Below are 15,766 nucleotides of genomic sequence, written 5' to 3'. Positions count from 1 at the left end.
ATAAGTTGTCAATAAGTAAACAAGATTTCTCCATAGATAAGCAGTCTCAACTAAATAGAAATTAATTAATTATAGATAATATGAATAATCAATAATTATTCAATTCACTTTTTAATGGTATTATTTATTTGTTCAAAACGTATTGTTCAACTATTTCTACTTTATTTTTGGTCCCGATTCGGAACACGGAATACCAAATTCTGAACATTCCGGATTCCGTCTACTCTTCAGATTCAGACGCAGACAGAGTGAGACAGTCGAACTGACGCTGATGCAAATTAAAACCTGAATTAATTCAATGTTTGTCGACATCTTTTTTGTTCCAGTTCACAATACAAAACGGAAAATGAGAATGCACTTCTTTTAAATGCATCTTTATAATTCCCATTCTAATGTTAAAAAGTAATCAGTGCTTTACGTGGTAATTATTTATTGAATACGTCTCATTTTTATTCCTATTTAATCTTACGACGTGAGCTCTGAGTTACGGAAACGCATCGTTTAGCCGGTTATACAATTTACCAAGAAAAATGTCCGTAGCTTTTGTTCAAAGGGGACGACCAACTCCTAGTCCTGCACAGATTCAAAAGGTATTGAGTGTCTATAAGTTTTAATTTAGATTAAGTACGTTTTAACTTAGCTGTCATTAAATTATTAGTAGGTTACCTTAATTGTGTAACCTCTAAGTTGAATGATTGAGTTCAAAACTATAGTTGAATTAGCCCAAATCCATTACTTATCTTATTATTAAATGAGTAATCTCATAAGACATGCTGTGACTTGAGATCAAGTTTCAAAATAGTTGTAGAGATGAGCAAAAAATTGATTTTTAGTATGTAGGCCTAGGCCTAATATTTTTATCTGACATCTAACACAAGAAGTAAGTTATGTACACATTCACATGATAATCACTACATAAACAACTGTTTTATCAACTAATATGATCGAATATCATTCATCATGAGAATTGCTAGTAAAGAATTAGTATAAATCCAAGGCCAGGCTTCCCTAGGTACAAGGGTACTCGAGTCAAGTAGTTACCCTACAAAATATAATGCATGAGGTAAGTTATACTGTAGGCAGCATCATATCCAATCAAAGTTTCCATTAAAATATTCCAACGAAGAAGCTCCTCCAATGAGTTCTTGAACACATTTGCTGGGCGCGTTCTAAGTTTGGCAGGCAGATGAACATTCACACAGCCAAACTGTCCTTGATTCTTTAAGTTATAGGCAACAGGGATGCTCTTTCTAGTTCACCTGCCCTCGAGTTCCATGTGAGATTCTCTTGCAAACCTAGTTGATAAGTGCCTCCCATGAAAATTTCATATAAATTCTTGAACCTAGTAAGGTGGCAGGCTAAGAAACAAGAATCTTTGTACTGCTAAGAGTACAGAATCTTCTGTGTCTTATTTAACTTTAGTTTAAATGGAGAGCATTTGATATTTGAAATTAGCGTCATGAGGCCGTTTTTCCTGATTAATAATGGTGTTGTCATAAGTAAAAAGTAACCTATTCAGGTGCAATTCATTGATATTCAACGAGAACAGCAGCGGGCTAAGTACTGAGCCTTGGGGTGCCACATGCTTTACATTTTCTGCTTTTGATGTGGCGCCCACCTGTCCTCTATCCTTGAGGTAGTCAGCAACCATCTTTCATGCTCTTCCCTTGAATCCATATCTAGTCAGCTTTCTCAACAAGACACAAAATCAATTGCCTTGGAGATTTCGGTCAATACCAACGCAATTGATCTCTGATCTTCAAAAGCCTCTTTTACCCTCTGTATTCTCTGAGAAAGAGAGAGCTCAGTTGATGGAATGGACCTGCTTTTTCTAGAACCATACTGCATGTTACCAAGGAAGCTATTGCATTCTAAATATTCGATCATTTGCCTCAACATAGCTTACGACTTCAATAGGCTCAAAGAGACCTAATAGTGAATCCGTAAAACTCTTATTGGGCAGGAAGGTTGCTGATTCAAATGTCTGGCAAAACTCAGTTTTGGGTTTATCTTGTTGATTTTCCCTCATTAATTTGATGTTGTAATTGTGAAATGGAATAAATAATAATAACTCAAATCAAACTAAGTGAAACCTCCAGTGGTCAACAAAATCCTCTTACCGGTATCAGCTTTCGTACTGCCTGGGTGGTTGCTATGTCAGGAGCTTTAACAAACAGACAAGTGCTTTCAAAATTCCTGCATACCTGTTTTTTGGATGCACTCTAATAAAACAGGCAAGATTGTGATAGTTCTGCAATTTTTCAAGTAAAGCCAAAAGAGTCATTCTTATGTGCTAATATAATCTGAGCTTGAGTGGTTTTTCTCTCATGTTTCTCGACATTGAATGCATTAATACTTTATTAGTCCAGTCAATATAAACATAAAAAAGGGTGTGCTTGCAATTTATTTGTAGTTCTGATTTTTTAATATATTATTTGGGTACATAAGAGAAGTCCAGAACCAATTTCTTCATGCAAAATTTCAAAAGTGTCAAAAGTTATATGTGTTTGAAATTGTGATCTTTGAGGTATCCTTAAGCGCGTCTCTACACTAGGAAATACTGAAATGAAGTGCATTTGACGGGTGATTCTCATAGAACATAATCTCTTGAACTTATGTCATTGTGCGAAATATCAATGTGAGGGCAATGTAGTTGGTGATGATGGTTGAAGCTGGAAAGTAGGTGTTTTTTACAATAAAAGGAGCATTGTTGTCAGGTGTACCTGTAAATTCATATGTGATAGAGCGAAATATCGATACATGATCTCAGATTGTAGAGCACAAAAATACTCCTAGAGGGATTTTGAATTATACATCTAAACGGTAACAATCGGAAGATATTGGTGATCAAAAACTAAAAATCATCAAAATTGATTTTTTCTTCAAATTTCAATCATTTTTGAAAAATCATAACTCAGTGCTCATTGGAGATAGAGAGTTCCGAATTATCTCATTTTATTCAGAATTTTATAATCTAGAAAAAAGGTGAAAGCAAATTTTTCTGTCCGATTACGAGATTTACAGAAATAGCTGAAAACTGGAAGTTGAGCCGAAAATCCGAGGTTTTTGGGCCACCTTGTATCCAGCACAAGAAAATTTTGCATGAAGAAATTGGTTCTGGACTTCTCTTATGTACCCAAATAATATATTTAAAAATCAGAACTACAATATAAATTGCATGCACCAATGTATATAGTGACTGGACTATATAGAACTGTCAATTTTTCAATTTAGTTATACTTTAATCATATACTGTTAATTCATTTATTTTTCCCATCTTGCATGAGCCACATTTTCGGAAATCACTATTCATTGCGACATTGGTGCCTATACTCAGTAACTGAATCACTTGAAAAGAAAGAGTTCATATATAACTACCTTGATGTGATAAGGTTTCTGATAGAGTAAACGATTGTAATTGAGAGATACCTGGCTTGTGAGATCCTCTCGATTTATAATTATAATGTTGAGAATATAGCTCTGCCTTGAGTCTCCAAGTGTCCTGTAGATCCAAGTCCAACCAACATGTTTGCAAAATATACTAATTTTACAGAACAAATACACTACCTACCTTCTATTTAATTTCTGTGGAATTAATACCGCAAAGACATTAGATATAATTTTTATTGAGAGTTTACATGGGTTGGAGCAAAGCAAACTGTGTTTCAACTTGATGAATCCTGAATTTTTATCGAGGAAGTAAAGCACATTTTTCACATAATTTTTTTACATATCTTGATAAATAATTATTCGGTTGTGCCTTCTGAAAATTGATCAGATTTAGATTAAAAAGTAATCTATTAATTAAATTCATAAGTCATAAATTAGTCGATGTTGAAGTAATTTAACTCATAGAACAGCTATCATAATTTCATATTGATTACTTTCAGATGCTTGATGAAAACAGTCAGCTAATTCAAACTATTCAAGAGTATCAGAGCAAAGGAAAGGGTCAAGAATGTTTACAGTAAGTGTGCAATAATTTATTTTAATACTATTATCATATTAACTTGAGTTAAATGGTAGTATTTAAGATGCATTATTTGAGAACATTTCTTCTTATATAGAATTCATATCAATTAATGTGCAAATTGGTTTTTGGATTAGACAAATAAAACAAATTCAAGCGGTACGCCAGTTTAACCTGTTGACTATGAGAAGTCGCATCTCAAGATACAAATCCCCCCTCCTCCCGTAAGTTGCCCTGTTCAAAAGAACAGCAATGAATCTACAGCAATGAATCTCCCGTCAGTTGCTCTGTTCAAAAGAACAGCAATGAATCTACGCCGTTAGAGCTTTTTTCACTCATTTTATTTCCAGATTTAATCATCCATTTCTCTCTCATTTTACTCAGATGAAGATTGTTTGGAATACTATATTCTTGAATAAAGAATCTAAACAATATTTAAAGTAGCCTACTTTCTTTTTTATGGACCTTTCAAACAAGTAAGTTTTTCAGGCGCATTTTTTACAATAGAAACCATCGCTTGCTGTTATGAAAAAAGTTTATTCCTAAAAAAGATTTTATAACATTGTACTTGCTAAGTGTCTATTATGATTACAGAAATCCAATTTTCTACCTATAAAAAACTGTTTTAGTTTGTGGAGTGTATTCATGTGCAACAAAAACTCAAATTAATAAACATTGAAAAATCGTTTTCAAATCGACTTGGCTCTCGCATTCAACTGTACAGATTATGTTGTATTTTTCAGATATCAACATATATTACACAGAAATCTTGTGTATCTAACTTCAATAGCGGATGCAAATCAAAATGTGCAGAATCTTCTACCGGTAAGAATATACTATAAAGCTATTATTAATGTAAATAATATGTTAAGTGGAAGTGATTGAAACTTTTACTTCTACAAGGAACCATCAGGTTCCATTTACCAAACATCTGTCTAACTCGATTGGAAATTAATGGAATCAATGACAAGCACTGGCCATCAGTAATTTTCCGACTCTACATTCCCTGTCTACAAGCTGCTTATTTTACACATTTTATTAGTTCTATTGAAATATCACTGATGAAGTAAATTGAGATCTAACTATTGTGTCCAATTTACTGGGAAAACACTTAGAAACAAGACATTTTTTATTTAGGAAGATTTATCAATGAATAGTCAAACAAAGTCTAGAGATAGAGGAACAAGTCTAGTTTAAGCAATTAAATGATTTATTTTAAGCAATATTTCCAAGTAATTTGTATCCAATTTACTGAGAAAACAAGACATTTTTGATTTAGGAAGATTTGTCAATGATAAGTCAAAGTCTAGAGATGGAGAAACAAGTCTATTTTAAGCAAGCTACATATCGAGTTCTTCTTCTTTTCGATCTCATTTGTTTTTGGCAAATAAATAAATCCATTCATTCATTTAGCCTTCCGGTAGTCGCGCCCTACTCAATCACACGACCAGTCGCGTGATTGAAAGAATGAAATAACTTTCATCGAGTGAATGGCTTCTTAATTGTATAAGTTGAATGTGTTTCAGCCTCCGCAGCCTATAGCTGGCCACCAGATGGGAATGATGGGCCCCGGGCCTGGGCCGGGACCGGGGTCCTGCCGTTGGCCCTGAAGGACCTCCCAACAACCAGGGTCCACCAGGCGTCAACAACTTTGCTCAACAGACTGGTTATCGAGGGCAGCTGATGCCGTCTGTGCAGCAAAACATGGCCCAACAACGTCAGTAGTCTTACTATGTTTTCAATTATTAATGCTTTCACTATCTCCTCCAGTGTCAAGTTGTCATCACTCACTAATATTGGGGCACCGAGCTTCGCTCGTTATTTATTTATTGATAAACAGAACACAATTCTTCAAAATGATTGGGGAAGGTCTAACAGACACAGCCCAAAACTATTTCTCCCCCAAATTTCGATTTATACACTATAAATGGTCCAAAAAGTAGGTTATGTTCTATACACTTGAATTCAGGTTCAATTTCAGTCCAAATATTTAAAAACAGAAAAGTTCTAATTTAGATTGTTTACAAACCAAATTGAATAACAAAATAACTTGAAACTGTAAAATAATTATTAACTTTGAATATTATGATATACCATTTGTCATTTCAACAAATCAGATTATTTTGATCGAGTCTATTAAAATTTCTAGATTTCTCGCGAGATACGGTAAGCTGATTGATTACACAGCTGATCTCCCACACAGACACACGTATCTTCTGTTATCGACAGACGACGAAATTATCATCTGTTTTTCCAAGGATGAATTATCCTTTCCATGTCTTTCAGCTAGTTTTCCCAGGGATGAGACCTAGTGCAATCGAATTTTTGTATCATAAACCTACTATGTTCCAAATTTGGTGAAAATCGTTAGAGCCGTTTTCGAGATCCGTTGAACATAAATAACCATCCATATAAAAATAGCCAGATATATAAATATATACAGAAATTGTGTTATTAATAGTGCTATTGCCTCAACTTCCCCCTCAACTCTTATAATTTTATGTAAAGTGTAAAAATGAAAACATTTCAATGATATATAATGCCGCATCCACATTATCGTCCAATGCATACAAATGAAGACGAGCGCGAGCGTGTGGATGGCTGCTTTGCCAGCGCTCGCCTTCATTGGCCTTCGATTGACTTCGCTCAGATTTTTGTCAAACGAAGGCGAGTGGCCAGCCGAGCATCCACAAATGATAGCATTGCAGTGTTGGCAAGACCAGCGATTTGGCGATAGTGTGGACTAGGCATGAATGGGAAGTATTTTGAGAATAATAGATATCACACACATCATGTGGATTTATAGAAATTTGACGTAATCATTGTTATAAATTACTCAGGATTATTCTGAGCGTATTCTTTTATAAATAATTGTTTTTTATGAAGATAGATAGATATATACTGTATAAAGTTTTTTTAAGATTAAATTAGTTTAACCCTACAGAGACACACTTACTTCATGCTAACACAGTACACACTGGGGTGTTGAACACCCCAATTTCATTTTGCATGTTTCTTTGAAAAATATAGAGAAAATAAGTACTTATAGTAGCCCATAATTTATCATTTCTTAATCATTTTTGTTCCAAGTGCATACAGAAATCGGAAGTAAAGCACTGCTTATCAATACTTATACTAATTTTAGAAGTACGTATGTTCCGCTTGAGTGTTAGAGCTCCTAATCTGGTTTGAATGAATCGCTTTGATCATTGCCAATGACAACTTTATCAAAAAATCACGTCTCTTCACTTTATTGTTTCGAACCTCAAGTTACAGAGAATCATAGCATTTATTCCACTCTGATCAATCATACCATACCACATTCATAGTGCTCAATACAAGTAAATCTTTATAATAAAAGTATTTGATAAAGTCCTACGTAAAAGACACTCTAGGGTGTTAGACACCCCAAACGAAGAACAAGATGAGCTGGTGACCTTGTAGAAGAATGCTTTTACTGACTGAGAGTGGTGGAGAGCAGTTGACAATGCTATAAACCTAATTTAGACTGGGCAAAATTTCCCATCTGTTTGTTATTTTCAACTGCAGAACAGAAGAAAAACTCCCTGGAGTGTGAAACACCCCCGTGTGTCTCTTTAGGGTTAAATAGTGTGAAGGCACTGTCAATCTGAAATGGGATTGTTTCCAACCTCGTGCCCTCTTTCAATTTAGTAATTACATCGATTTGTGTAATAGATTATTTTTCACAGCAGAAAAGGATTTATCTGAACATCATCAATATAATTATTCATTTGAAAATAAATATTTACCTATTTTTACAATGACTCTTTTAAACATTTGAACGCTTCACAACGAGTGCACTGGAACATATGATTTCTACGGCGATAGCATCTATCGATAATTACAGTGCACTCATACAAAGCGTACCCAGTTTTACAATGTTCAAATGTTTTGACCGAGCTTGGTGAAACTGGGCATAAAATTTGTATTGAAACACTGCATACGTCAATACTAATCGCTAAGATTCTCTTAGTTTTCTTGTAGTTGATCAGTTCATATTTTTCCCTTGACAAAATCTGATGGTTTACAATTTTCTGATTGAATTGATTTGTAGGGCCTCAATCAGGTGGCGGACCTGGTCAGTATCGTGGACCTCAAGGCTATCCGCAGCCATATGGTGGGGGCCAGTATCCTGGGCAAACTCAAGTATCTTCACAGGTAACTCACCTCATACCTCACACCAAGGTACCTATAATACATGTATTCTAGCTACATTGCCTCACACCTTATCCTCTTGGACCTAGCTAGATATGTGTGTGTTTAACAGGTTGGCTGCCGTAATGTTAAAATGAAAACCACCCCCCTGGGCCGCAAGAGATAAACAATGTACATTGCTCCAAATATAGGAATATTCTTGATATTGCACCAAAACCTTCATAAAACCTCGAATTTTCGAAAAAAATGGTGAGGATCACCGGCTATCCTCATGGCCTACAGATAACGTACTCATTCCCAATAGGTAATCTGTATTGCATGTATTATTCATTTATCAGTGTAAAGATAGTAATAATATAGATAGGATGTTGATTTTCCAAAACTAACCTCAAACTCCATTAATAGCCCCTAAAATAACTCACTGATTGATATCACTTATGCCTACATAGTTAGATTAGAATTTGATGAATATTACTACTTTTTTGAACAAAATTGATATTATTTTCATTGATAAATTATATAAAAACAAATTTTGAAGTGTTCTGAACTATCAACTTCAAAAAACACAGTAATCTTTCTTTGTAAACAACCGAGTGACCAGCTGAAACTGAGAACATACTTCAATAGTCGACAACATACTAGAGATGGCGTTTGAATCAGTGAGAAGGCAATTCTATTATCTACATGCCACATAATATGAACGGGACATGTTGAGCAGGCCTGACCGATAAAGAAAGCATTGAAAAGAACGCAGCCTGAGGATCAAGCATGGATCCTCACGGCCTATGGGTGATACTTGGCTGAGGAGCGCCTGCGTATCTCACGGCAGCCAACCTGTTAATGAGAGGAATGATCATGAAAATGAAAGAACCAAACTTCAGATCATCGCAAAGTAATTAGAAAGTATTTCAATGAAATTTGGTGGTGCTACTGTTTTTAATAATTGTTCTCCTGTCCAATGGGAGTACCTGGTTACTTTATTTTTATTTTTTTGTGAATAATCCACATACCGTGATATGATGCATGGATATGAGATCAAATCCTGGGCGGGATTATATGACACACCACCAGACTGAATTTGCAACGCGTCAGACCACTCGGACCACAACCCTGGCCGGCATTCAACTGATTAGATCGCAGAAGTTTGTTAACTTGATTTTAGTCTGAGCTTATGACCAGATAAACTCCCGATTACACTCAATATGACCAAATTAGCATTGGTGACATGACCGGTTTTTATAGACCTTGATTTTACACACACACACACACATACAATATGCAAGATTACATCATGCAATAGCTATAACAACAAACATAATATCACAAAATATTCAAATTCAGGATCTGTAGTGCAAAATAATAGCAAATTGAATAAATGTGGTGTAAAATCCTCTCCGATTGTAATGTTCTTCAACTATGGTTACTAGGAAATGCTGAATTATTATTGGGTTGAATGGGAAATGTGTGTTTGTTGCAGACATATCCATCACAGGCAGGTGGGCCAGGAGGATATCCACAGAGCAACCAACCAGGTGGCTACGGAGGTCCACCCAACCAAGGCCAGCCACCCCCGCCGCCTCAGCAGGGGAGTCCCTATGGACCACAAGGGGGGCCGTATGGACCGATGGGTGGTGGTGGGCCACCGCCTCCCAATGTGGCCCAACAGCAGCAGCCACCCCAATCACAACAACAGCCGCCCCCGCAACAACCGCAAGGTCAGCCCCCACAGCCACCATCACAGCAGGCCCCTCAGCCACAGCAGCAACCGCCCCCACCTCAACAACAACCTCCCCAACACCCCCAACAGCAGCAGCCGCCGCCCCCACAGCAGCAGCAACAACCGCCCCCGCAGCAGCAGCAACAACAGCAGCAGCAGCAGCCGCCCCCACAGCAGCAACAGCCGCCTCCTTCCAACTACCCGGGCCCCGGCTATCCACCAGGGCCTCCCGGTGGCCAGCAGGGCTCTCCCTACGGCCCCCCTCCCAACGCCAACGCCTACAACCAGCCTGGACCGGGTGGCTACCCGGGGCCTGCACCCAATCAACCCAATCAGCCAGGTAAACTCTCTTCTACTCTCTATTTTCACTGTTTTCATGTCTTCAACTGCAAATAGGTTTCATTGTGTTCGTAATAGATAATAATTATTATAATCGTGTGTTCATAACTTTCACATAATTTTTATTGAGATTGTGACATTTTCTTTAATTTCCATGTACATTATTCTTGGTTGAACCCATTCAAATTTATTATATCTTTCTACAAATTCGTAAATATTATTACCAAAAATAAAATTATTAACCGTACGTAAAGAACTTGAAACTCACAAGACTAATGTCTGGTCGAGAGCTTGCATTAAGGAGAGAAAAATACTAAAATAAAATAGATAAATAATTGAAACCTAAAAATATAAAATAAGTAAGAATAAAGCCACAATATAACGTTTTAAGTACAATTTCTGTACTTATTCATTGAATTTACGTTGTCTATTATCAACTAGATCTAGCAAGAAGATGCAAAGAAACACAATAGTTAGTTATTTGTGCAACTAGTGCGCAAAGTGACAGTTTGCTGAATCGAAAGAAACGTTTACGCACGAGCCGTAGGCGAGGGCGGAATGGTTTCTTGAGTGCAGCAGAGGAACTTTGCGCACGTATTTCACATTAAATTTTCCCTACAGTTACAATTGAATATGAGAAGTGGTTGTTTATGGGTAAAATTATGGCTGAAATCCATTAAATGTTTGTCTGTATAATTTTGTTATTAATAACAACTTTAATTTATTTTTAACTTGATAATCCAATTGAAAATTAATAATCGATAATTTATTCAAATTAGAAATAAAATTAATCCAATTAATTTGAAAATTTTAATAATTTTGAGTAAATCTTAATTTCTAAATAATTTTTCAATCAATCAATTTATGAATGGAAAAAATATTATTTGAAATAATGAATAATAATTAATAATATTCAAAATGTATAATTTAATGATTTCTCATTTTCATTTATTTGAAAATCAGAAAAAATATAGATAGAACAAATTCGCATTCAAAATACACGCGAATAATGTCAACAGCTGATTGGGATGACTTCAAGATAATAAGCGAAATATTAAGAGTACGCAAAGTAATACTTTGCGCACTAGAGCGGAAAAGTGATTCTTTGCGTTCTGTAATCAGTGCAGGAATGGTCACTTTTTAAGGTAACTGTAGGAAAAGAATATTTTGAAATTTCTACATCAGTCCAGTCATTATAATAATAGCCTACATCGGTGCTTGATATTGTATTGTAGTTCTGATTTTTTTATATATCGTTTGGATACATAAGAGAAGTCCAGAACCAATTTTCTCATACAAAATTTTCGAGGTTCAAAAACCTCGGATTTTCGGTTCATTTTTCAGTCCTCAGCTATTTTCGCCAAATCCAGCCATCGGACTGAAAAATTCACTACTGCCTTTTTCCAGATTATGAAATTCTGAATAGAATGAGATCATTCGGAACGCTCTATCTTCAATTATTTCTGAGTTACAATTTTTCAAAAATTTGTACGTTCTGGGAGGACAAGATCCACTGCCCCTGGTGCACCACAATATGGCTGCCAAACCAGCTTTTAATGGTGCACCGCTAGTGTTCCCATGGGAAGGTTGACATGAACCGATTCTTGCCGTTTGGCGCGCACTTTTGAAATCTATTTATTCTGTGTAAACACTGGAGCTTGTTTGGTTTCACCACAAATGTAGGTTATATCTTTCAAAACACAAACATGCTTATGCTCTCTTCTATTCTACAATAAATTAGTGTGAACAAATAAATTTATTTTATGTTCATGTCCTTATGGAATATTAACAAAGCGTTAATATTTACAATTTCCCAATCAACGTCAAGGCATTTTTGGATAGATTGTGTAATGAGCACATACATAACATTTTTAATAAAATAATCATACCAAACTAAGTTAATTGTTGATAATATAATACAAATAATAAACTTACCTGCCAATAATGAATGGACTTCCTCGTTCTCTATAATGGGATATAATATATTTTCAAAAGAATAAAGTGCCTCGTACTTGCTTTGCTCCTCTATTTCAACTTTTACCTTTTTCGAGGGCATCGACTATTCACTTCAGATGTTCATATGACGCTCCTAAAACTTTCGACCAATAGGAGCTCTCCGGTTCTGGTTAGCCTTTTGTGGATCATATGTTTGCGACCGGTTCATGAATTCTGCACCGGTGCAGGATAATCAAAGATGGCGACCGATTTATGAACTGTCAAAAGCTCCCATGGACCGCGGTTCGTCTGCCCCGGTGCACCAGGGGCCAGATCATACTCATTGAGAAAAATCAATTTTAATGAATTTCAGTTTTTAATCAACAATATCTTCCTAATGTCTACATTTAAAATTATAATTCAAAATCTTCTGGTCGTAATTCTGTGCTCTACAACCTGTGACCAGGTAGAGCGCTCTATCTCATGTAGATTTCCAGGTACACCTGATAACAATGCTTCTACTTCGAAAAACACCTCATTTTTAGCTTCAACCATAATCACTACCTTCATTCTCCTCACATTGAGATCTCGTAAAATGTTCGTAAATCATAAGTTAAACTCGTTGTAAAAATGGGAAATTCATTGTTGAGTGTACTTTAACCCATATTTCCACACACAAAAAATGGCCTTCTTTTATATTCATAGCTGTGTATTTCTGTATCAAAAACTGGAAAATGAACCGAAAATACGATGTTTTTGGGGCACTCTGTAGTCAGGACAAAGAAATTTTGCATGAAAAATTGGTTCTGGTCTTCTCTTACTTCTCTTATGTATCTAAACAATATATTTAAAAATCAGAACTACAATATATGGGCTATATTGTAAGCTCAACCCTTCTTCATGTCTATATTAATAATGGAATAATTATATATTCATTTATCATACCTTAGTTTTTTTAATAATTCAAACTAATTCGCTTAAAATTTTTGAGTTGCCATGTAGATGATGAGATTTTAGATTATATTGTCTAATAAATTTGATTGCCATGTTATTTCCAATAATTTTGTTTCTTATCCTATGAAAATGTAATTTCTGTTTCAGGTAATTATAACAATCCTGGAGGAAACAATTATCCAGGAGGATATGGGGGTGGTGGAGGTGGACCCCCGCCACAGCAACAGCAGCAGCAACCGGGCAGCTATCCACCGCCGCCAGGGGGGCCGGGAGGGCCACCGCCGTCGCAACAGGGCCAGCAAGGCGGGTTCAACAGCCAAGCAGGACCAGCGGGGTACGGGGGACCGGCGTCGGCCGCTTCGCCCAACCCACAGAGCGCCTACTCGCAGACAACAGCGGCGCCGTCTGCGTCCACTCAGACCTACCCGCCGACCAGTGCGCCGCAAAACTACCCGCCACCTGCGCCGGCCAACAGTCAGACACCTCCCAATGCCGGCGGCTTCCCGCCGCAAGGCCCCGGCGGCTACGGCCCGGCGCCGACCGCTGTGTCATCGCAGGCCTACTCGCCCGCCCAGCAGTACTCGCAGAACTACCCTCAGGCCTACGCCCAGTCGTACCCGCCCGGCCCTGGCCAGGGCCCTGCCTCCTACCCACAGTACTCACGGCCTCCCCCTCCCCAAGGCGCCGGCCCAGGGGGTCAGCAAGGACCCCCGCAGCAGCAACAGTATCCAGGCTATAACTATCAGCCTAATCCACAGTAAATACTACCAATTGCACAATAATACTTTTCGTCACAAGTCCGGTAACGCTAATTCACCGCATGAGTATGATTGTTTCTGCCCGAAACTTAGTTGAGGGCAGAATTATCATATGAATGCGGTGAATACGTTACCGCACAAGTTACGTATTCTCCTACCTGTCATCACAAGTGCGATCGGCTGCTATCAAATTGAAATGTCCACTACAAGGTTGTGTCATTATTTATGACTGTATTTATTACGCTACTCTGCTTTCAAGGTAGCTCATGTGATTAGTAACTGTAAGAGAAAACTAAAAATTCATGCATCGAAATATTATGTTCATATTCTATTAGTCATAAGTGATGTATTTAAATGAGCAATAAACTTGTATCCAATGTAAAAGATATTGATAAATATTATTTTCATAGTTGGTAGGCCTATGCATAGTTACATAAGTATTCCTTACTCAAAGTATGATTCATACCATAAAATAATATTATAATGAATTGTTCCTTGTTTTTCAAATTTTTATGATTTAATTTTATTCTCAAATGTATTATCATTTTTTTATTTTACACTTTTCCTTACTATTATTATATTGCTATTTTTAATACATTTAGACTAACCAGTATTTTTTAACTCTGAAATACCCCTACATATATATTTACATCCATTTATCTCTCATAGTTTAATTTTTATGTAGTTTTTTAATGCGTCAGCCTTAAATTGAAGTAGTTTTCCTCTAAGGACTACTAATTCTATTAGATTTTGAGAAAATGTTTTTTAGCAGCTTCAAATGAAACTAACACTCAATTCTTATTTATTACGATCGGTAATGACTTATTTATTTTTGAATAAAATAATTATTTTTATAAAAATTATATTTTAGGTCAGATATTGACTATATATTACATAAGCAGCAAATGACAACTGTTGAAATATTATTATAGGGTAATGCTTCAAGAAGAAAATGTTTGTGTAGGATTAAAAATAGACTGCATCAACTCTTAATGAAATGGTTTGTCAAAATATTTATTATGGTTACTTACTTTATAACTAACTTATGTCACTTCAATTTAGTAGAAGATCTTAAAATCTATTGTAAATGAGTATTTGAATGTATACGTATAACGTGTATTCATCATGATGAATATAATAGTATATCATATATTTCTGTGATTGGTATTTGCATGGATAATTTCTCTTGCCATATTTTAATCTTTTTGTAGGCTATCATAGTTTAAACTATAGTAAATGTAAAAATTAAATGAGTTTAAGATTCTATTGTGAGTTATTTTTTATCCGAGAGAAAATCATCAATAAGTTTTGTAAATACACTATCAAAAAATGTTTTTTTCATAAAAAATTAATAATTTCCATGACGTAAACATGATTCAGTTTCATAATTGCAATTTCACTGTAGTAGAGTGTTATCACTGAACTCCACTGTACATTTTAATCATTATTACAATACTCATGTTCCAATAGAGGAATATTTTATTTTTATATTTTGTATAGTAATAAAGATAAAGTTTAGATTTTTTGGTTTCCATTACAATTTCCCATTTCCATTCATCTAGAACCATAAGAATTTCTTATTTTTTTGTATTGCTATTTTAAATTCATCAAAAATAAAATTCCGAATAAAAAAAATACTTTGAATTTTTCATCTAGGTTTTTCACTAGGAAACCAAACGAACAATTAATTGAAGACAGCATTCAAGTTGAAAAAAATCATGTCAAAGGGAATCCTCAACTGGGAAGACAGTTATGTTTTGTGAACTGGACATTGTTAGTAGACTGACATGTGAATTCTCTTACCGTTTATTTTTCTACTGTTGTTAGTTTTGTTCTGTGATCATCTACATTATGGCAAAGCGTAAATCATTAACATTTGAACTGAAACTTGAAGTGATTGAGTGTTTTGAAATGGTC

The 15,766-nt window shown here is 35.8% G+C and overlaps 1 protein-coding gene across 1 annotated transcript; it reads left to right on the top strand.

The window, feature by feature from the left end:
* The first annotated feature begins 240 nt into the window (after window positions 1-240).
* Window positions 241-15,113, top strand: LOC111058194 (basic salivary proline-rich protein 2). The gene is made up of 7 exons (XM_039422715.1): window positions 241-590; window positions 3,891-3,967; window positions 4,714-4,795; window positions 5,497-5,569; window positions 8,046-8,149; window positions 9,624-10,203; window positions 13,239-15,113. Exons 1-7 carry the CDS (start codon window positions 531-533, stop codon window positions 13,850-13,852), a joined length of 1,590 nt encoding a protein of 529 aa, XP_039278649.1. The 5' UTR covers window positions 241-530; the 3' UTR covers window positions 13,853-15,113.
* Window positions 15,114-15,766: the final 653 nt, after the last annotated feature.

The sequence above is a fragment of the Nilaparvata lugens genome, chromosome 3 (genome assembly GCF_014356525.2).
Source record: "Nilaparvata lugens isolate BPH chromosome 3, ASM1435652v1, whole genome shotgun sequence".
Taxonomy (NCBI): domain Eukaryota; kingdom Metazoa; phylum Arthropoda; class Insecta; order Hemiptera; family Delphacidae; genus Nilaparvata; species Nilaparvata lugens.
This window is presented reverse-complemented; position numbering and strand designations above follow the sequence as displayed.

Coding starts and splice junctions, on each gene's coding strand:
- LOC111058194 (XM_039422715.1), top strand. CDS start 531: ATGTCCGTAGCTTTTGTTCAAAGGGGACGACCAACTCCTAGTCCTGCA. Junction 3,968..4,713: donor AAGGGTCAAGAATGTTTACA/GTAAGTGTGCAA, acceptor TGTATTTTTCAG/ATATCAACATATATTACACA. Junction 5,570..8,045: donor GCCGGGACCGGGGTCCTGCC/GTTGGCCCTGAA, acceptor ATTGATTTGTAG/GGCCTCAATCAGGTGGCGGA.